Source organism: Dermacentor albipictus, chromosome 1 (assembly GCF_038994185.2).
Source record: "Dermacentor albipictus isolate Rhodes 1998 colony chromosome 1, USDA_Dalb.pri_finalv2, whole genome shotgun sequence".
In the NCBI taxonomy this organism is placed as follows: domain Eukaryota; kingdom Metazoa; phylum Arthropoda; class Arachnida; order Ixodida; family Ixodidae; genus Dermacentor; species Dermacentor albipictus.
Genome location: NC_091821.1, coordinates 493,536,937 through 493,560,949, shown reverse-complemented (window position 1 = coordinate 493,560,949; position 24,013 = coordinate 493,536,937). Strand labels below are relative to the sequence as shown.

Sequence of the window (24,013 nt, the reverse complement as noted above, 5' to 3'; positions counted from 1 at the left end):
CTTGTAACGTATCTAAGATACTGCCCACCCTTAGCGGAAATGTGCCATACTAGGATAGGAGTGAAGACAAATGCCGCAGTTTTAGCAGCATGCCCATCTCTGTTTCTGTCCCCTCAAAGTGGACATGGCTACGTTATTGTCGCACACTTGCCAATATTAACAATATTTGTTACTGATACGAAAGAAACTGTTTCAATGTGCATAATGTACTCACGCGAAGAAAAATAATCGTGTTCGACGCGTTTGGCTTGCTTAGCCGGCCGCCATTGTTGTTTGGGTGTCCAGCACTGACAGCGGCAGCCGCCTGCTTGTTGACCCGTTGTCATGCCGCAGCAAACGCGGGATGAAAAAAGAAAATGTTTCTTTGCGCTGGAAATTTAACCAGCGTAATGTTCGCATCCCTGAATTTGCGCCTCTTTTTTTTTACAAAAAAGAGTGATCATTATACGAGTAAATACGGCATGTATCGTGGTCCTAGCTGCTGTTTTGCCACGACTGTGTTTCGGAAGTGTATTGCTGAAAATAAGTATGGAACACTTTTTCTGCCTGCACTGCCTTTGCTTATGTGACAGAAGTGCGCATTGTGCATGTGGTTGAGCTGTGCGAAAAGCTTGTCTCCCGATGCATATGTCACGCACGTGGGTCTCGGTTTTGCTGCTCCTGATTGGGACCAGAGATGCTGATGGAAATGTGGTGCTGTGCAGGTGAATGCAGTGTGCTATGGTGCCAAGGTGATGCTGCCCGGAGTGCTACGCTACGAGGATGGCATCGAGAACAACGAGGAAGTCGTCATTATTACCACCAAGGGTGAAGCCATCTGTCTCGGTAAGGATTTCTCTTGATTGATATTTGTTCACTGCGCATTCGCATCTTCTGTGGACAGTACTCAGCATTTCTCAGTGACACTGCCTGAATCGGTAGTTTGCAGCATTCAGTGTCTTATTGGCAGGCTAATGACATGCAGTATTGACATTTGGCACAGCTTGGCCTTGCGTAGCATTGCAGTAGAATCTCAGTGATGCAATCATGCCTAATACAAATTTCAAGATCATAGAAATTTTGCCAAAAGTCCTGGCCCAAGTTCATTAGCAGCTTACAACGCGCTGAATTTTGAATGCTTTGAACCTCTTTTTGCGCTGCAGTTGATACGAACAATTGAGCCACCGCGCAACCAGCACAGATGCCACACTGATACGCTGGCCACATTCCTGTTGCCAGTGCGGCCTGCGTCACTCCGCCACTAGACTCCGTCCCTTCAAAGAAGGCTTTTTTAATTGCTTTGTGCAGTATCACGCACATACCTGCCAACCCTCCTGAATTTTTCGTAAAGTTTACGAATTTGGCCTCCTCTTTCGGTTTTACAAATGTTGTATCAAGCTTTATGATTACAGTAAAGCCTCATTAAACCGTACCCACATAAGGGGACACGGGTATTGAAACGGCAAAAAATCACAAAAATGTAGATTTTTGGATAAGTGCATTTGCGCTATGTTTATACATTCAAGAATCCCTCCACAAAATCTAGAAGCTAAATTTGATCGGAAAATAATAAAAAATCCCGCTTGAGGTAGAACGCGGGTTTTACATCGCGAAAAATAGCCAAAAAAATTGATTTTTTGAAAATCACATTTTCAGTTTCTATAACTTTTTTCTATCTGATTCCGAAATATCATCCATATAAACCACGTAGAAGTGCTCTAAAAAAATGTTTTATCAGCCAAGGTGGCGAAAAATTTCACGGAAATCAAGAAAGAGCTGCGTTTATCAAGCCACAATACAGTGAAATCTCGGTACAACGAACTTCAGGGGACCGCGGGAAAATGTTCGTTATTCTGAAAGGTCGTTATAGTGAAAGCCCAAAAATTAGCCATAACAATAGCATTTCAGTAACGCAAGCGTCCTACCTTTGAAACGGTACCTCCTTGAACTCGTTTCTGACACAATGCACACGTGATCGTCAGACAAGGCACATTTATTTGAAATAGTCCGTGATCGTCTTCTGACGGGTGCAGCACAGACTCTGCAGCACGAACGATTCCAGACTGTCCGCATTCTTATGCACGCCTTCGGTCGCTGTGCCGCTTTTGGCTATAAATATGCGGAGTTTTCGCAAGCAGTCCAACGCATCTGTGGCCGACACGGACTCGTCGCGGTCTTCGGGTGCTGCCGTAACGTGCAGCAAGATTCTTGCTGGTGCTTAAAGATTTTCTCCTTATCTTTGAGAATCGTGGCGATCGTCGACCGCGCCACTCCACGTTCTTTAGCCACGAAGGATTGTTTCTTCCCGTCTTCTATCTCGCGAAGAATCTCTACTCTCTCGCTCAAAGAAAACTGCTTTCGCTTCTTCGCCATGGTTAGAGTTGTTGAGCTCATGGCAACGCGAATGCCGGCACGCACTTCTAACACAATAATATAACCAGAAGAAAAACAAGATGGACAGGCCTGATACGGGTGACAGCACGCGAACAACTGAGAAAACAAGCAAGAAAAACGTGATGCGTCGTCACCTCCACAACAGGAAAAAAAAAAAAAAAGACCCACTTCAGCGTTCATTACTTCTTTTTTTTTTCTTCTGCCGCACCGTCTCAGGTTTTACGAGCCCATGCTCCCCGCCTCTCCACTCACAAAACCTGGTGCGTCGTTGCCTCCACAACGGAGAAGGAAAAAAAAGTCTCCGCCCGCATCTTTCTCCTTCCGCGCCATCTCAGGTTTTTGCGGGAAGCAAGTTGCAAGGCGGCCCGCTCTTCGCGCTGCATCGTCTGCTAGCTTAGAGCTCCGACTGCCGTGACAGATACACTGAAATCTAAGAATCCTCGCATTTCGGGATATGAGTTCGTAGTACTGAGGTGTTGTTAAGATGACACGGAAATTAAATAACGATCGTTATTCTGAAATGTTCGTTATTCTGAAGTTCGTAGTAGTGAAATATTTTTACATTGAAACTATAAGCAGTCGGCACGGGATTTCATAAAAGTTCGTTAATCTGAAATGTTCGTTAATGTGGTGTTCGTTGTAACGGGGTTTGACTGTATCTCTGGAACGGCGCAACCGAGCGCCGCCATCTTGGTGTCGTTAGAAAGCGCATTTCTCCGTCTTTAAATTTGCTGCTTCAGCTATCTCCTCCGTACAGAAACAAGCACACAAAAAGCAAATGATTGAAGGCCGTGCCGGAGTCTGCGATTGGTCGCGCCCGCCACGTGACTGCAGCGCGGTTCGCCATTGGTCCGGTGCTCGCGTCGTCTGCTCGGCTCTTTCACGGCTCTTTGCACCTCGCGAGCCTGGAAGTCTCCACTCGCCGTTATCTCGACGTGTCAAAATGGGTGCTACACGTACATTGCGGTAGCATGGCCGATCCCTACGTTTATGGATGTCTCAGACCCATGGCAAAGTATTCCGATCATCGGCGACGCGGACTTCGCGACCAAGATTTGTGCGTGCATCCTCGGACATGTGGCTAGGCCTTTCAGCACACGGTGTTTTGGAAGTTGTGACCATGCACATCGCGCATGCAATCCTCGTACCGCCGCTAAGCATTTCGCGCATAGGATTCTTTGGCTCGTCGGGCAAGCACATTGCGCGCGGACATCTCGGGCCCTCGCCTAAGCAGGACTAAGTACTAAGACGGACTAAGCAGGACTAAGACGTGCGACTAAGTACATCGAGCGTCAGCTCCTCGAGACAGCGGCTAGGAATATCGCGCGTCGGCACCTCGGAGTGCGCGAACAAAAGCATCGAGTGTCGACTCCTCGAGCCCGCGGCTGGGAATTTCGCGCATCGGCACCTTGGAGTGCGCAAAGAAGAGCATCGAGTGTCGACTCCTCGAGCCCGGGTCTAGGCATTTCACGCGTCGGCACCTCGGACTGCGCGAATAAGCGCATCGAGCGTCGACTCCTTTTATCTGTGGCTAGTCATTTCGTGCGTCGGCACCTCGGAGTGCGCGAATAAGAGCATCGAGGGTCGACTCCTCGAGCCCGCAGCTGGGCATTTCGCGCATTGGCACCTCAGACCTGCAACCAAGCATATTGCGCGTTCACTGTATGATCATATTGTCATGACAGCTCGTAACGATACCCATCATGGCCCCCCCCCCCCCCCCCTACCTTCTTCATAAAGCGAACTTCATCATGAGCTCAGTTCACTAGGCCCCTTGGGCTGGCACATCTGGCTGCAGAAATGATCAAGGCATCATACAATTCTGGAAAGCACCTAGCAGCTGCATATCTATCACTGGCTCTCTGATCCTAAGTTCCGCAGCCATTGTGAGGTGAAGATGACTTGGAAGGCTACTTACGCGTCGTCTCCATCAGGCGGCCCGACAGAACAACAACCCTCAGAGATCGGAACGGCTTCCAAGTGCCCTGTGCGTTTGTGTGTGAAGCCACATCAACATAATTTCAGCGGTGTGCCAGAGAGCGTTGTGGCGTCGCACAATCACTGAACTTCGCCGCAGGTGGACAGCGTGAAAACGGGCAACCCATTTGGCGTAAACCTTGCCGCGAGAGCGATGGAGGCCACTGGCAACGGGCAGGACAATAATGAATGACATTTTCGCAGCCATGGGAATTTCTCACCGCGGCATGCACCACAAGACATACCAGCAGCATTTGAAGAACAGGTTGGCATTTGCTTCCATGCGAGCAGCAGAGGGTGCTATGAGCAAATGCGCAACGGAAGTTGCAACTCTTTACGAAGAGTTGTGTTTCGGCCACAGGGGCAATATTGCCATTAGCTACAACAGCACGTGGATGACGCGAGGCCACACTTCCCACATCGGCACTGGCACAATGATCGAAGTATTCAGTGGGTTTGTCATCGACTGTGTGGTTTTGTCCAACTTTTGCTTAGCATGTGAGATGAGCCCGCAGCCTGATACCGATGGCTACGGAGTGTGGAGCTCAAACCATAAAGGTGAATGCCAAAAAAGCACTGATATCAAAGCTGGCCATATGGAGGTGCAGGCAGCTGTGATCCTTTTTCAGAGATCATTCAAACGCCATGGCCTATGCTACACAACTATGTTGTGTGATGGCTGTGTGATGGCGACAGCAAAACATTTTCTGCTATTCAGGAGGCAAAAGTGAAAGGTTATATTGAGGTGAAGAAAGAGGAGTGCGCAAGCCATGGGCAAAAATGGATGGGGATGGCCTCGTGAAGCTTGGTACAGAAGCGTAAATGTGAGAATAAGCGGAGCCTTGGTGTAAGATGCAGGCTGACAGGTGAACTCGTAACCAGGCTGAGCACATACAATGGCTGGGCATTGAAGTCTCATGAAGGTGACGGGGCAGGTATGAAAAGAGCTGTGATGGCCACTTACCGCCACGTCACATCCACGGCCGAATGCCCGGACCACAGCTTGTGCCCAGCTGGCGAAGGTTCATGGTGTTGGCATAATGCTGCAAAAGCAGAGGGAGAGCCTGACCCGAGACATGTCTACAATCTACCAAAAGATGTCACGAAAGCACTGCTGCCTCTTTATACCCACTTGTTGGGAAAAGCTTTGCTCGAAAGATGCCAACGAGGCAAATTGCAGAACTCCAATAGAGCTTCCATTCGATAATTTGGAGTTAGGTCTCAAAAGTGAAACATGCATCGCTCTTCACAGTGGAAGCGGCTGTAAAAAAGCAGTGCTGCGCTTTAACACCGGAAATCTCCATTCCACAACAGCAATATTGGGGCAGATGGACATGTCTGTCACAAGCACTGGCTCCAAGAAAGCACGAAAGAAAGAGCACTGCCGTAGCATCAGTTCTAGCGAGAAATGGACAGCCTCACTGGAACTTGGAAAGCTGGTGATGAGGAAACATGAAACCAGGATGCATCCAGACTATGCTTCTGGTGAATTTTGATGAATTATAGTTGTTTTTCCTGCAGTAAAGATGTGTTGGAACGTTTTTCTTAGATTTCTCAAAACAACAATTTGCATGCCATTCCCGTTTGCTATAGTGATATTTTTTGTTCTACTTGGGCTATCATTATAACTTTTTTTTTTCTTAGTAAGATAAATGAATGTGGTTGTTGAGAAGTGAATTTTTTTAGAATACGTTTTCGAGACAATTTTCAAAATGAGCCTTTTGTTCTAGTATCAAGGCAGGCATCTTTTTGACTTAGTTTGACAACCTATAACTTCGCTTCCAAATAGCGTAAAACAGTGCCTTATACTCTACGACACACTATGAACATTCAGAATTGATTCCGTGTGCTGTACTTTACCATGCAAGTTGCTGTTAATTAGCTAATTAAGCTCTAAACAAGACATTCTGCTTCGGATGTCACTAAAAATATTTATTGTAGGAAAAAATTAATTGCATTTTTGGAATCGGCTGGTAAGAATACATTAACTGTTGAAATTTTAGCCATATGACTAAAAAATAAAGAAATAAGAAAAGTTATTTGTAGTGTATCGTCCCCACATAAGGAAACTGGAGGACTGCCCTCATCAGATCGGCATTGCAGAAACAAACGAGCATCACGAACTTCTTTGCAGAGAAATAAATTTCGTGTTTAGACTAGCCACTTTCTTTAAGCTGTGGTCCACTTACTAAGAACTTCGGCATATAATGAACAGACATCGCGTGATGCCCAGGTTCATTATAAGCGGGCTGACTGTACTACACATTACATTATGCTTGCCACAAGTCACGAGTTGTGTGTGAAAAGTCTCTGGTGTGTTTTATGTACAGGTGTTGCACTGATGTCGACATCCACCATTGCCACATGTGACCATGGCATTGTTGCCAAGATCAAGCGGGTCGTCATGGAGCGGGACACCTACCCTCGCAAGTGGGGCCTTGGGCCAAATGTGAGTACCAATGAGTTTGAAATTTGTGTAGAGACAAGACTAGCCAAGACAGCTTCAGTTCTGACAGGTCTCAGTCGCTGCAGCACTACTGTGCTGCCGACCAGAGGGTTTTTTGCTTTATTGTTGGCAGTTGTATTTTGAAGGTAGTTTAATGAAAGCCTCCTATGCTGAGATTGTAGTATAGATTGTGCAAATGGAGGTGCAGCACATGTGTGTTATAATGGAAAATGCAGGGAAAAGTGGTGTGAGAATGGCAGGTGGCGGGGTTTTTGGTTTGGAACCTTCCTCAGAGATCCGGGACACCTTGACTGTCTGTTGGAGAGGGATGTTTTTTCTCATTGCAGGCGCTGAAAAAGAAGCAGATGATCAAGGACGGCAAGCTGGACAAGTACGGCCGTCCCAACGAGAACACGCCCACTGGATACGAGGAGGGAGCACCGTGAGTGTCAGCTCTCTTTGCGTGTGCTACTCGTGCGATGAGTCATTGGTTGTACAGTGTAGTTCAGGGAATGTAAATTCTATGAATAGGGCATGTACTAGTCGCTAGAGGCTGAACCACGGTAACTGGGCACTCAAGGCGATGTTTCGGTAGTCCAAAAGTAGGCAGCCTAATGCATGACTGATTGTGTAGGCTTTGAAGATCACATGGTTGTGCAGGCCACACATGTACTTTACTACAATTTCTATGATTGTGTGGTGCATGCCAATAATTACGGGTCATGCTCTTTCGAACAGAGGTACTGTACAGAATAAAAGCACGAGAGGCATTTGCCAAGCTGCTGCAACAGGTTTTTGCCCAGATGTCCTTCCAGCTCAGCTTGTCTGTAAAGTAAAATTCGAATTCAATTTTTGCTCTTCCTGTACAGAATATCAGTTACATGTAATAGTTCCTCAGAGATAACTCAACAATGCAGGACATATGACGTCCCCACTGCAAGAGGAGCATACTACAGTCAAACCTCGATATATCGAACACGGATATATCGAATTATTGCGTATATCGAACAATTTCTATATCACATGGAAAATCGCATGCATTTTTAATTCTTTATTTCGAACGGGGCCGGATGTAAAATGGATATATCGAACTCCGCCGCCCCAGACCAAGTGCGCTCTGTTGACAGGAGGCGAGCTTTCCCGCAACACTCTCGAAGATAGCGGCGGCGCGATCGGCGTTCCAAACTGCTGCGTACGACAGCTGCCCACATCGGTTGCGCCGAGGGCGCCATTTGAACGTAGCGGCGTACACACGCGGCGGCTTGGAGCCAGCACGGCCGCCTCGATCACGCGCGCACCTATGCGCGTACGGCGGGCACGGAGCAAGAGTGTGACGGCGGTGCAAGCCGCCTCAATCACGCGCGCACACAGTTGTTCTTTATTCGCACGGCGAGGCTTGCCCCCGCCGTGCGCGCGTGATCGAGGCGGCCGTGGAGCCAGTTGGAGCGCATTGTCGGTGCTGAGCCACACATCATGTGCATTGCGGACTTCGTTGGCGGTGACGACGGCACCGGAACAGTGGCGGAGTTAACAGACGTGGAGATCGCGGCAGAAGTGACTGCTGAGCGGCCAAACGAAGACACTGCCGAGGCTGATCCAGCGAGCGCTGATGTTGCCCCGCTCCCGACTGCAACTGAGGCTGTAGCTGCTTGGGCCGTTGTACGCCGCTACTGCGGCGCAATAGAAGGCACTGGACTGTCTCTTGTGAACCGTTTGGACTATGTTGAGGACGCCGTGGTCATGCACGCGGTTGCCAATATGAAGCAGGCTACGCTGCTTCAGTACTTTCAGCGAACTAAATAAATACTTTGTTTGAAGCTTCATGTGAGTATCTATTGCGCCATGATTGGTTCATTGATTGATTTGCGCTAGTTTTTGACGCGTTTTCTACGTGATTTTATATATCGAATTCTGGCTATATCGAACTATTTTGCGATCACCGCGCTGTTCGATATATCGAGGTTCGACTGTATATTGACGACATCGTACCTTCTTCGAGCAGCTTGGCCCAGCATAGCTCTCGGTGGGGACAGGGGAAGCAGGAAATAAATTTGTTCCAAAGTTATAAAAGCTCCCCTGCAGTCTGAGCGCAATCAGTGACTTACCTTTTCAAGTAACTATGTTTGGCAGCAGAGTGCGACCTTGGTGCTAAGGGGCCAACATCAAGAGGAAGCTTTAGCTCGGGCCCAACTCGGACGCCGCCTATCCTGAGATAACCTTCGGACCGATTTTAATTATACTTGTTGCATTTGAAAAATAAAGCTAAATTCTGGTGACTGTTGGTCGTGGAATTCCGATTTAGGGCCTGAATGTTGTTGAAAGAATTTTCAGAAATTCAAAAGTTCGAAAAATATAGAAGCACGAAGTTTACAAATTAATAGCTCTGCATCAAGAACAGATGTCGTGGTTCTGTAAATGGCATGCATTAGATCATTCAAAGCAGACAAATTCAATATGTCAGTTTATATCATACATGCATTCGTTACGTTGTGTACAACAGTTCTGCAAAGGCTGTATTTCCATATTACTGAACTTTTTTAGATTCATGTGTAGCATATTAATTTTGTCCACTTTAGATGTACTATTACATGCAATTCGCAGAATTGTGATATCATTTATCATTAATGAGTTACAGACTTGTAAACTTGATAGTTTCGTTTTCTGAAGATTTGCAATTTTTGCCATCTTTTAATAAAAGGTTGACGACGTAAATTGAAAATTCAAATCTAACAGTCACTAGATATTAAGTTTTTCTTTTAAGTGCAACAATACTCGTCGAATTTGGTGCAGTGGTTGATGAGAAAAGCGAATGCTCCTTTTACATTTATTTAGATAGGAGCACCCCAGCTAAAGCTTCCTTTTAACCCTTTTGCTGTCGGACCTTTCTGGCCGTGACGCACCCCCAGTGTCGGCTTGATTTCAGGGAACGAGCAGAACAGGGAATGAACATAGCAATTTATTTTTTATGATTTGTATACAAATAACATAGTCAATGCAATATGCACATTTCAGTGTTCTGCAGCTCTTGTTAGTAAACATCATCATCATCATCAGCCTGACTATATTTATTTATTTATTTATTTATTTATTTTGTTCAACATCTGAATCTGACGATGCGGAACTCACCTCTTCCTCGCGTGAGACGCTGTCAGAGTCAGAGTCCGAATCTGAGCTCGGTTCGTATTCTGAATCGGAAGAGCCGCCGCTCCAATGAGCAGACGAAGGTTCTGCGTGCTCAGCCATCCAAAAGTAACCGCGTGCAGGGACGATGTGCTTTCAAGTCGCCCGCACAACGGAGAGAAATGGGACGTTGTGTGATCAAGAAGACAGAGAGAGATGGAAAAAGGCTAAAACAAAGTTCGAAGGGCTTTACGTTTACTGCTGCAAGTCGGAAGCGAGGGTGCGACGAGAGAACGAAAGCAGCAATCGAGTCACTCTTTTCGGAGAGGCAACGACATGCGCCCTTGAACTTGACGCGCCATAGCAGACACACCAACAGAAGAAAAAAACCTTCAAACCAGCGGAGATGGCAGAACAACCCTTGAACACGCGTGCAACGCATGATCCAGTGAACGCGGAGCCACCGCGCCACTCAGCAAAGAGAGAGGGGCTAGTGGCAGTCGCACCGTACCCTTCAATACATGGACCAACCCAGTGCTGCATGAAAATATGAACTTGTAGAAAGAGCCAGCAGATGGCGTGGCATTAGGCAGCATAGTAGCAAGAGCTTGGTGGCGCAAGCCACCGCCCCGTTCCAAAGGGGACGCTCATAACATCCATCCATCCATCCATCGCCAGCTTTGTGCTCGGGCACGAAATTTTGAACGCACGATAGAGAACACACCGGTATGTCAGTGGCACTGGGGGTGGGGGGGTGGAGCGCGAAGACGTACCGGTACGTCCGTGAAAGGGTTAAAGCAAAAGCAAACTGCAATTGCCCTTTACTCTGCCAGCAGCTTGAAAGCTCATTAATGCAATTTTCGCTGGTATGTCACCCGTATGCAACGCTGTCTGCTTTAACATTGTGTTCATGTTTTTCACATGCTGTAGTACATGCCATTATGATACAGTGTAGAGGTCAGCAGCTGGCTTTTAAAGCATGCATGCTTCTTTGACTGCTGCAAGCAGGTGTGGAGGGAAAGTACAGTGCAGTCGACTTATAACAATATCAAGAAGGACGAAGAGTCCAATCGTTATAACTGATCATTGCTATATCTAAACTGCCCCCCCCCCCCCTCTCACCATTCACGCCAGCACTTCTCACACATTCCTAAAGCGCCACCACATCAATGTTGAGACTTGGCAGCTGTTCATCGGTCAGCATTATGCTGCCTTTTTCACTCCTTTTAGATGGCGGTAGTTATCGGCACCTCTTGTAATGTGAAGGACAGTTTTCTCATAGATTACGCACCCGCGTGATTAAATCGAGATGTGTTCAGTTGTCGCCATCTATTCAACCGTCACGCGCATAGCTGTCGCTTTTGTTAGTTCAACCTTCTTTGTTTAGGCTGATCCTGGGACCAGGAGAGGGATGCGGCTGTTACTCAGCTGGTCTGTACTCTAAGGGAACGAGTTGCGGCCGGAGAAAACGCCAATTGCGTTTAACTTATCCCGTTGCTTCATTATTTCCTTGAGTTACGGCTCGCCGCGACGCTGGCAGATGCCCGGAACCATATACACATGATATGGGTTAGATAAGGTGGGAAATAAAATAATGTGAAAGAGCGTCCATCATGAAACCCTGCAATAACCCTTAAACCCATAAGCAAGATGACTGTCGCCTGTTACCTCGTCTGTTTTTCCCTAATTGCGTAGCACTTTTCGTGCAAAATTGGCAACTGGAAACAAAAATCGCAAGGAGTTGAGAAATTAAGCGATCTACTAAGGGAGAGAGCCAAGGCAACAACCAAACTGCGAGCAAAAGCGAATAATAAAAAAAGTCAATCGTTGTTTATGAGAATATTTATGGATCAACATCTTTTTATTTAAAAAGGAAGTAGAGAAAACGCCGCCGGAAGTGAAGAACAATTACTTGTTTTGAATGACGCTTCTACAGTTATCAGTCGAACCGCCTCACGTAGCCACCTCTCTGCTGTGCTTATGTGGGTGTTTTTCTAATCTTTCATCGTGAGCACAGAACGTCTAGAATCGCAGAGTCCTGCGCTCTATGGGGTTGTATGGGACTGGCGGCCGCACAGCGTTACGCAATTCGCGGAACTGTCAAAACTGATCAACAAGGCGAAAATAACTGATATTCGAAACTATAACATGAGAAAGACTGAAGAAGCCGTAAGAAATGAACGCAGCCTGAAATCAGTAAAAAAGAAACCTGGCATAGGACAAACCGTGATGTATGCACTAAAAGATAAGAAGGATAATATCATCAGCAATATTGTAAATATAGTAAAAGCAGCGGAAAAATTCTAAGCTGACCTGTATACAATACCTAGAGGAGTCACGATACCTCACTTAGAAACAGCAGTGAACAGGATACAGAAACTCTATAACTAGTGATGAGGTCAGAAGGGCCCTGCAAGACATGAAACGAGCGGGATGAGAAGGTGGAATAACAGTTGATTAAATCAAGGATGGAGAAGACATAATGCTTGGAAAACTGGCGGATCTTTATAAATCGTAGAGGCACTACGTAATCAAGGAGTACAGAACGCTTACGTAAAAGGCTTGGAAAATACTGCTACATGCGTGTGGTATTTGTTTGTTTGAATGAGGCGCGTAGGCACCATCACTCCAGAAAAGAGGAGGAAGAACGAACTTGGCTCGCGCTGTGAATCTAACCGGTCAGCGCTGCAACTGTTGTTGTAAATATATTCTGTAAATAGTTTCTCGTCTTACTGACTCGTCCTTCGCGTAAGAATGTCTACAGAGGTTCTACAGCTACCTTAATTCTACACAAGAAAAGCAGGGAGATACAGTGAAATCTCGGTACAACGAACTTCAGGGGACCGCGGGAAAATGTTCGTTATTCTGAAAGGTTGTTATAGTGAAAGCCCAAAAATTAGCCATAACAATAGCATTTCAGTAACGCAAGCGTCCTACCTTTGAAACGGTACCTCCTTGAACTCGTTTCTCACACAATGCACCCGTGATCGTCAGACAAGGCACATTTATTTGAAATAGTCCGTGATCGTCTTCTGACGGGTGCAGCACAGACTCTGCAGCACGAACGATTCCAGACTGTCCGCATTCTTATGCACGCCTTCGGCCGCTGTGCCGCTTTGGCTATAAATATGCGGAGTTTTCGCAAGCAGTCCAACGCATCTGTGGCCGACACGGACTCGTCGCGGTCTTCGGGTGCTGCCTTAATGTGCAGCAAGATTCTTGCTGGTGCTTAAAGATTTTCTCCTTATCTTTGAGAATTGTGGCGATCGTCGACCGCGCCACTCCACGTTCTTTAGCCACGACGGTTTGTTTCTTCCCGTCTTCTATCTCGCGAAAAATCTCTACTCTCTCGCTCAAAGAAAACTGCTATCGCTTCTTCGCCGTGCTTAGAGTTGTTAAGCTCATGGCAACGTGAACGCCGGCACGCACTTCTAACACAATAATATAACCAGAAGAAAAACAAGATGGACAGGCCTGATACGGGTGACAGCACGCGAACAACTGAGAAAACAAGCAAGAAAAACGTGATGCGTCACCTCCGCAAGAGGAAAAAAAAAAGGCCCGCTTCAGCGTTAATTATTACTTTTTTTTTTCTTCTGCCGCACCGTCTCAGGTTTTACGAGCCCATGCTCCCCGCCTCTCCACTCACAAAACCTGGTGCGTTGTTGCCTCCACAACGGAGAAGGAAAAAAAAAAAAGTCTCCGCCCGCATCTTTCTCCTTCCGCGCCATCTCAGGTTTTTGCGGGAAGCAAGTTGCAAGGCGGCCCGCTCTTCGCGCTGCGTCGTCTGCTAGCTTAGAGCTCCGACTGCCGTGACGGAGGTCGTCAAACCAAAAGTAGTGTACCCAAGTCGATAAGCTACGCAAATTGCGAATTGATCGGTAAAGCACTGGCAGACCATTTCAATACCCATTTTGTAAATGCAAGCGTTACGCACAACCATGACTCCCAAGTCATACATTCGCTAGATAAATGTGTTTCAGCAACTATATTTATGGAGCCAACTGACGAACATGAGGTGTTTACAACAATAAAAAATCTTAATAACAGCAATGCATTGGATATTGACAATTTACAAATTAAGCCAATAAAATATGTCTTACATCACTTGCCATTTATCCGCACGTTGGTCCATATATTCAATCTAGCTATAGAATCGGCGACTTTCCCAGATGGCATGAAACGAGCTAAAGTATCTGTGCTATACAAACATGGCGATATAAATAATGTTTCTAATTATAGACCAATATCTGTCCTTCCCATTTTTTCCAAAGTGCTAGAAAAAATTATTGCTACGCGCCTAACAAAGTTTCTAGACAGATATAATGTAATAACAGACTCACAATTTGGTTTTAGAAAAGGTAGATCTACGGAAGCCGCCCTTTTATCCTTGAAAGAAAGTATTGTGCAAAGCATAGACAACGGAGAATTCGCCCTTGGGCTCTTCATCGATTTTAGCAAGGCATTTGATTCCATCAGTCATGACATTCTTAAATATAAACTATCAATATATGGAGTACGCGGACATCCACTCGCTTTAATGGAATCATATCTCAGAAATAGAACTCAGTGTGTATGTATTAACAACGTCCTATCTTCTTTCTTGACACTTAAAAATGGAGTGCCCCAAGGGAGTGTTTTGGGCCCTCTATTATTTAACTTATATATCAATGACTTAGTAAATATAGATCCTACAGTTGATTTCTTTATATATGCGGATGATAGCACTATACTCTTCTGTGGAAAAGACGCAAACGAACTAATTATCAGATGTAATGCATTGCTAATGAAATTATCTGATTGGTCACATTCAAATGTGATCAGAATTAATCCCACTAAAACGAAAGCTATTCTTTTCAGAGCCAGAAACAAACCTTTTCAGTTGGAACATTCAATCACTTATTTAGGCAAACACATAGCACTAGTTAATGAACATAAAATACTTGGAGTAACATTTTCATGTCATTTGAGTTGGGATGCCCATTTTAATAACCTCAGAAACAAGTTTTCTGCAGTCGCCGGTGTACTATCACGCTGTAGAGCTTACATGCCGACAAAAGCCAAGCTACAAATTTATCATGCATTGTTCACCTCGCAATTTAATTACTGCAGTTTAGTATGGGCAACGACAACGCGAACTAACATAAATAAAATAGTTACATTACAAAAGACACTTTTCCGACACATTGCTAATATTGAAGCCCGATCAACAACAAAAACATTATCGCAAACATACCAAATCATATGGGTAGATCGATACTACGAATATCGTCTTTTACAAATATTTTATTTTGCAAGGAAAGAATGGAGAGATTTTCTTATATCACTAGCGACCTTGCAGCACCATGACATACCTGTGCATTTAAGAAATCCTGAACCTTGGCTTGTACCGCGCTTTCGCACCGAGTATAAGTTGCAATCTATTAAACACAATTTGCCGAAAATGCTAAATAATCATGTTCACGCTAATAAATTCTCTCGTAAAGAGTTGAAGATGTATTTCGTTAACCTATAACACATATATTCATGTATAACGATGCATATAAATGTCTATGTTTTTTTTCTTGTTTGCCTATTTGTTTACTTGTATAAAAAAAAAAGGCATCTTTTTTTTTTACATATCCATTCATAAGCATGTAACTCAGTTTTTTCAATTTTATGTTTAGTTTATGTTTAGTAAACTTCTGCTTACGTTTTTTGTACTAAAAAGTTATTGTTATCGCGTTGCCATGTATAACGCCTCCTGGGTCCAGTCAAGCTGCTGACGGCAGCTTTTAGCCCGGGAGGATGTTTCTAGTCTGTACTAGAAGAAGAATAAACTTGAACTTGAACTTAACTTGATACACGGAAATCTAAGAATCCTCGCATTTCGGGATATGAGTTCGTAGTACTGAGGTGTTGTTAAGATGACACGGAAATTAAATAACGATCGTTATTCTGAAATGTTCGTTATTCTGAAGTTCGTAGTAGTGAAATATTTTTACGTTGAAACTATAAGCAGTCGGCACGGGATTTCATAAAAGTTCGTTAATCTGAAATGTTCGTTAATGTGGTGTTCGTTGCAACGGGATTTGACTGTACCTATAGAGAAAGGGGTCAGACAGGGAGACACAATTTCTCCAAAGCTATTCACTGCTTGCTTAGAAGAATTCAAGCTATCAAACTGGAAAGGCTTAGGAGTAAAGATCGACGGCAGATATTTCAGCAACCTTTGGTTTGCCAATGACATTGTTCTATTCAGCAACAGTGCAGACGATTGATTTAATTGAAACAGTTAATTTAATCAAGGATGGAGAAGACATAATGCTTGGAAAACTGACGGATCTTTATACAAAGTGTCTATCGACTGCAAGGGTCCCAGAAAACTGGAAGAATGCAGACATTATACTAATCCACAAAAGAGGAGACATTAAAGAATTGAAAATTATGGGACCATTAGCTTGCTCCCAGTATTATATAGAATATTTACCAAAATAATCTCCAATAGAATAAGGGCAACACTGGATTTTGTCAACCAAGGGAACAGGCTGGCTTCAGGAAGAGATACTTTACAATGGATTACATCTATGTCATCAATCAGGTTATCGCGAAATCTGCAGAGTACAATAAGCCTCTCTATGTGGCTTATATAGATTACGAAAAGGCATTTGATTCAGTAGAGATACCAGCAATCATAGAGGCACTACGTAATCAAGGAGTACAGAACACTTACGTAAAAAGCTTGGAAAATACTGCTACATGCGTGTGGTATTTGTTTGTTTGAACGAGGCGCGTAGGGGCCATCACTTCAGAAAAGTGGAGGAAGAACGAACTGGGCTCGCGCTGTGAATCTAACCGGTCAGCGCTGCAACTGTCGTTGTAAATATATTCTGTAAATAGTTTCTCGTCTTACTGACTCGTCCTTCGCGTAAGAATATCTACAGAGGCTCTACAGCTACCTTAATTCTACACAAGAAAAGCAGGGAGATACCTATAGAGAAAGGGGTCAGACAGGGAGACACAATTTCTCCAAAGCTATTCACTGCTTGCTTAGAAGAATACAAGCTATTAAACTGGAAAGGCTTAGGAGTAAAGATCGACGGCACATATCTCGGCAACCTTCGGTTTGCCGATGACATTGTTCTATTCAACAACAGTGCAGACAAGTTACAACAAATGATTGGAGACCTTAACAGAGAGAGTGTAAGAGTGCGGTTGAATATTAATATGCAGAAGATGAAGATAATGATAAATAGCCCGGCAAAGGAACAAGAGATCAGGATCGCCAGTCGGCCACTAGAGACTGTGAAGGAGTACGTTTACCTAGGTCAATTAATCACAGGGAACCATGATCATGAGAAGGAAATTCACAGAAGAATAAAAATAGGTTGGATCGCATACGGCAGACATTGCCAGCTCCTGACTGAAAGCTTACCATTATTATTTAAAAGTGAGGTGTGCAATCAGTGCATTTTGCCAGTGCTGACATATGGAGCAGAGACTTGAGAGCAAGTTAAGGACCGCACAAAGAGCGATCGAATAAAGATTGCTAGGCACAATGTTAAGAGAGAAAGAGAGTGGTTTGGATCAGAGAGCGAACGGGTATAGACCATATTCTAATTGACATCAAGAGGAAAAAATGCAGTGGGCAGGTCATGTAATGCGCTGTTTAGATAACCGTTGGACCATTAGGGTTACAGAATGGGTACCAAGAGAAGGGAAACGCAATCGAGGACGACAATACACTAGGTGGAGCGATGAAATTAGGAAATTCGTGGGCGCTAGTTGGAATCGGTTGGCGCAGGACAGGGGTAATTGGAGATCGCAGGGAGAGGCCTTCGTCCATGATGATGATGATGGTGGTGGTGGTGGTGGTGGTGGTGGTGGTGGTGGTGGTGGTGGTGGAGGTGATGCGGCTTGTGCTCCTCGTCGTCACCGCGCCACGGCAATGGCAACGTACGAATAAATATCTGCGGGAAATTTTGCCGTCTTTGATGTAATCACGCTAATGGCTAACGATTGATTAGTATTGCTGCGGAGCGCGCGTCCGAGCAGCCCGGTTGTGCACGACGCAGCGTGGTTTCGCAAGAAATGTAAACAAGAGAGGAGAGCTGGCCCGACAGGCAGAGCAACGCCATGAGCAATGTCAACTTCCGGCTTCACTTTAGCTTCACAAAGAGTGACGTCAGGGCCTCTCCCCAGTTTCCTTCCTCCGTGAGTCGACCCGTCCAAAAACCATGCGGTGACCGTTATCAGTGATGATAGTGGGAACATTTTTCACGAATGGCCACTTAGTGGCGGGCTCTCGAACTGGCGTGCGGCTTCTTGCAGCCAGTTCTATAGCCAAGTCTGGCCAAGCCCGGCCAAAACTCGTCAAAAGCCAAAATGGTGGTTGGAGCGCGTTGCCTACTGTATAGTGCGGAATATAGGTCGAGGTTTTTTTCAAAAAAAAATATTACTAAAAGTTCACCCCTCGACTTATATACCGGCCCTTGGCACAACCTGAATAGTCCTCTGGCATCATGTAGGAGTGCAGACCTTTCGGCATCCGCATCGTTATCGTCTCCTTGGTGACCGACGCCGCCCAACTCGCCGGTGCCGCGCGGTTCTTTATTCTATGCCGTGGTGCACCCGGAGCTCGAAGACGGTGGCGGATTTCGTCCGCGAGCATCGTGCCAGATTTTGCCAGTGACAGCAGACCTCATCCGCATGAAAGCTATTGAGATTGCCCGAGAATCCGGACTGCCCAAGGAACAATTCAAGGGCTCCATTTATTGGGTTCGTCGCTTCATGCGACGCAAGGGATTCGCACTTCAACAACGCACATCAATCTGCCAGAAGCTGCCAGAGGCATACGAGGACAAGCTGGTCGAATTCCAGCGCTATGTTAACCGTCTCCGGCAGCAGCATGGCTACATATTGGGACAGATCGACAACGCTGATGAAACGCCGGTGTAGTTCGACATGCCGTCGCCCACCACAGTGTGCGAACACGGCGCAAAAGAAGTCAAGCTTCTTTCTACGGGGAACGAGCATTCGCACTTCACGGTGATGCTTGCGTGTACTGCAGACGGCAAAAAGCTGCCCCCATACATAATATTCAAGAGGAAGACGCTGCCGAAAGAGGCTTTCCTGCGGGATGTCGTTCGCGTGAATGAAAAGGGCTATATGGACGAGGCCCTCATGCTCAATTGGAATAAGACCGTCTGGAATCGGCGACCCGGCGCACTCCTGCGGTGTCCGAGCATGCTCATCTTGGATGGCTTTTGCGGGCATCCAAGACGAGCAGGTGTGAAGCAGGCACTCTGCGACGATAGGACGGAACTCGCCGTCATTCCGGGAGGCATGACGTCAACACTTCAGCCACTGGACGTCGTACTCAGTAAGCCCTTTAAAGACCATGTCCGTGAACAATATAATCAGTGGATGGCCGGCGACAACCCGACGACTCCAACCGGCCGGCTGCGCAGGCCGCCTCTCGCCACTGTGGCCACATGGGTGTTGCAGGCTTGGCGCTCGCTGCGCGACGATATGGTGGTGCGGGCATTCAAGAAGTGTCGCATTAGCAACTCCTTGGACGGCACCGAGGATGACATGTTGTGGGACGCAGCCAGTGAAAAGCAATCGTCTTCGGACGAGAGTTCAGACAGCTCAAATGATGAGCAGGTGACGAGTCTGGCGGCACCACTAAATAAAACGAAGTTTTGTGCCTCATAATTTTTATGTTGACTTCTTTGCTTCAATGTAAGGGGGTCGACCTATATTCCGCCTCGACCTATATTCCGCATTATACGGTACTTTATCCCAGGCGGGTTCGGAGTGCTAAGTTGCGGCGTATCATGCAGGAACGTTTTCACAGCTACTACGTAACAGCGGGGTTCCTTATACATTGGATCCTATGGAAGCTATGCCGGGACCGGATGAAAACAACGCAGCAGCCGGGAAAAACGCAGCAGTGTGGAACGTAACAGCGAGGTTCTACTGTAGTAAGAAATCTGCACTTGCTCTCGCGGGAGTATAACAGTCACAACCGTGGTATGCATTGCGTCCAGCTGCTGTGCAAATGCGGGAGGCAATAACTTAGTGCCCGTGAAATCAATGAGCAACTCGGTCGCCGACAGGGCACTTTGTGTGAACATCAGGGTAGCTGTCAAAGACAGGCCATTGTCAATCTCGTCACTGCCGCTGCTGTTGTCGCCTCTGTCGCACAACGCCGCAGTCTGTGGTGACAACGATCTCCCCTTTGGTGATCTCCTCACAGAGCAAGGCAGCTATATCTGCACTGAAGTCCTGCATCGAAGCACCACCTATTTCATCGTTGGTAGTGACGTGCTCCCAGAGCTTGGTAATGTCAGTGGCTTTCACCGTGTTGGTTTAGCCCTGGCGCACAAAGCCCGCCTTTTCCGCTGATCAGTTAGAAGCACTAAGTTTCCGAATCTATAGCCGTGTGCTTTCTTTTCACCGGCAACATTCTGCATTGCCAGTGATAAGCAGGTGAATCTGCCATCTTCTGTTTCGGTGTCCAGTCAAACGAGGCTGAGAAACCACGTGGCCAGGAACGCTTTCAAAGCAACCAACAAAGAGGAACACGAACAATTAAAGCTGTTTGCAGAACTGTGCTGAATAAGGATCCGGCGAGCAATCTGAGTGCAATGCAGTTGGCACGGTCCACGTGTTTCGGAGGGTGGCGCGGCTTAGAGCTATGGGCGCAGCCCATTCATGTTCCGAAGGATTGAAGGGTGACGGGAGAGAGGCGTACGGAGAAGGCTGGAATATGAGCGCATGGCGGCTGTTGGGGCAGTGGGCCATCGTGCAGTGGCTCGAATTTCTCGTTTTCTTTTTTCTTTTCAAATATTTCGCATTTCACTTTTCGGCACAGCACCCAGCAGCCAAAGTTCATCATTATAAGCGATAATGCGGCATCAGGGCATTGAAGTAAGCTGGTTATTTCACCATGAAAAACATACAAAAGTTCACGGTGCAGCAGCTTCTCATTGTTATAATTTATGTATTGTTAAAAGTGGTATCGTAATAAGTGGGTTCGACTGTATGTGGTATCGTTATAAATAGGGGTGTGCAAATATAAAAATTTTCAAATGGCGAATAATGGTGTGCACATTCACTTATGCAAAAGTTGGGTTAATTTGTTATGTTGGAACATTGCAACTGCATTGTCATTGTTAAAAAAACTAGACTAGTAAGCCGTTATATGTAAACACTGTGTGTTTGGCTCATGTTAACTTGTAAAGTTTATTAATTCCCTCGAGCTGACCTCGCCAGCCTGTGCGTTACTGTACTATATGTATCAAATGCCCGTTAACTCGGAGGTATTTGACCCTGTGCCAGTCGTCACTCATCGCACTTGCAGTCAAGCAATAAGTTCAGAATTAAGGGTGGCGCTGCAAAAACAAAGAAGAAAAAATGGCTGTGGCTTAGGTAAGGTTAAGCCCAGGATGCGAAGCATACTAGCCTTTATTTTAGTTGTTGAACCACTGTTTAGCCTGGTGAACTGCTGTTGCTTGGCTATATTTGGTTCGGCTAGACGAAGAAACAACTCATGCATTACTTCTTCGCCTTCAAGAGTGGAACGCGACAGCGTTCCCGTCGACCCGCCAAGGGGTGTAAGACAATGGGCTACAGGGCAGCGACTACGCGCCCCGCATTGGACGCGGTGAGCGTCGAGCAAAGCAGCGTTCGGCGCGGCAACGAAATGTGCGCCTGAGCAAGAGACGCACGCCTTAGAAACAGCGCGTTTCTAAGGCAACACCGCATTCACTAGAGGCGCTTTTGTACCGCTTTGAAGCGTTGTACTCGTGGCTCAGTGGTAGCGTCTCCGTCCCACACTCCGGAGACCCTGGTTCGATTCCCACCCAGCCCGTCTTGCAAGCGTTGAGCCAAAGCCACTTCTCCTCTGTCGTGACGTCACGGTGTCACGTGATTTCATGGTCACCGCCGCGCCTGAGGAGCTGGGTTGAGCCCTCGTAATATGCTTCGCATAAAAGTGTACGCTCTCTGTCCGCAAACTCATGCCCCTTGCTACGTAGAGGCTGGCTTTTCTGCAAAGTCCAGGCGTTTAGTGGCAAAGTTTGCTTTTTAGGCAAAATTTAGCTAGCAGCACGAAATCGTCACAGAATTCTTAGATCAGATGGAAACGAATGCTAAGAACTATGTTTGCTCCCGCACAGCCAGCAATATTTCTGTTTGATTAGAATATTTGTGTCCAACCGAATATTCAAACATTTTTGAATATATTTTTTGCATCGAATACAAATATTAAAAATATAATATCCAGTAATATCTGAAATTTTCGAATATTCGCACACCCTTAGTTTTAAGTGCACTGTGCTGTACAGCTATATTTCTTGTGTTTTGTGGCAGGCGTTTTAGGATATTCAGAACAGTCTAGTGTTTATTACAGTTCTCATAAAAAAGACTTTGCTTGCAGTTACGTGGAAGATTAAGCAAGAAGGCCCCTACCATGTGAAATTAATTCTGCAGGTCATTGTCTTTTAATGAGTGTGTGTTTTCTTGACATCTCTGTGGTTCTCTTCTGGTCTGAGAAATCAGTCAGAAATTGTGATCTGTGGAAAACTTACTGAATACGGCAGCAGAATTCACAATGAGTGTCCACTGCAGTGTTAAAGGTGCCAAAAGTGGCTTTTAGTTGCACGATACAGGGATGATTTGTTTTGGGGGGGGGGGGGGGAATCAGATTTTAGTGTGTTTTAGGGTTGTTCTGACAGGCCAAAATAAAATTATACGAAGCCACTTTTGCTTGTGGATGTTTGTTCCTTCTATGAATGCTGACACTTTGTGTACAACGTGTTGTTTTCTTTGTTTACAGAGCGGGTAGTGGCCATGATAGCAACAAGAAGGTGAGAGTGCATTTCATTCAGTTGCTTACCCACAAGCTTGAACTCTTGCTCACCATGCAAAGCATTGCTTGCATGTGATTTGTTGCTCTGACCCTTCTCATTATTAAGTGAATCAGCAACTGTGAAATCCATGTACCCGTTCAGAACTGAATACACTTCGTAATTGGCTTAAACCCAGTGCATGTTAGACATTCGTGGCATTATTTGGCAGTGTCCTTGGCTTACAGAAAATACTACCCCCATTACTTTGAGATCAGTGGGACATGTACAGTTGGTTGTTACCATCATGTTGGAATTAAAAGGCATTCTAATGAAAATGGTAATGTATAACCACAGTTGCCAATCAGTATTTTGGACTCTGCAGGGAGCGCCTAAACTGCAAGCTTTCATAGGTGGGCAGAAACATCTGTCTAAAAAATGAAATGTGGCATTGCATAACTATTTCAAAATGGTGCCTGCTGCTGATCACCTGTCATTTCGAAACGACAAGCGTAGCCGCTATTTTTTATTCGAGAGCTTGTGACTTACAGCTAACGCCCGATTTTTCGGACTCCCTAGGGGCCGCGAAGACATTAGAAAAATCCGGAAGTTCTAAAAAATGAATGAATTAAGGGAAAGTGAGACATCCACCCAATCGTAGCAATTGCTACAAAGGAAACCCATACAAGTTACTAGAAAGAAAAACCTCACAGTTGAAGAAAAATTCGTCCTGGTCCTGGGACACAAGCCCGCGACCACCACCTTTCCTGGGCAGCTGCTTTACCATCTGAACTAACCAAGCGGCTAGGAGATCGCAGGGCGAAGTCGAATTTGTCAACAACTTGAAGCAAGGGCAAGAGTTTCACGTAATAGTTCTGTGTATACCCGCAAGGGGGAGAGAAGTAATTAATTAACAGAAAATGAGGCATTCACCCAATCGTAGCAATTGCTACAAAGGAAACCCATACATACGGGTTCCTCAAAAGAAAAGCCTCGAAATTCAGCAACAGTCCTGGGCGGGTTGCGTATAACTCGCCCAGGATTGTTGCTGAATTGGTTTCCAAAGCAACAACCATTGAGAAGACGCTCGATATGCTGACAAGGCAGTATAATTGTCGAAACTACACTGATGTTCTTTCACTCGGCAGTAAAGGCACGTGAGAGACCATCAGAGCGGTCGTACGCAAAGAACTGCAGAATCTCTTCCTTAGGTCGCAGCCTCAAGTGGCCTCAATCGCCGACATTGTCAAAGAGGAGGTTCAGC

The 24,013-nt window shown here is 45.9% G+C and overlaps 1 protein-coding gene across 1 annotated transcript in view; it reads left to right on the top strand.

Annotated features, from left to right (window-relative positions):
- Nop60B (dyskerin pseudouridine synthase 1 Nop60B) overlaps window positions 1–24,013 on the top strand; it is a 77,053-nt gene that overhangs the window by 42,985 nt on the left and 10,055 nt on the right. Inside the window, exons 9-12 of the mRNA XM_065445816.1 lie at window positions 705–825; window positions 6,681–6,799; window positions 7,144–7,238; window positions 22,740–22,770. Of these exons, the coding sequence (XP_065301888.1) occupies window positions 705–825; window positions 6,681–6,799; window positions 7,144–7,238; window positions 22,740–22,770 (366 nt within the window). The remainder of the gene's footprint in view (window positions 1–704; window positions 826–6,680; window positions 6,800–7,143; window positions 7,239–22,739; window positions 22,771–24,013) is intronic.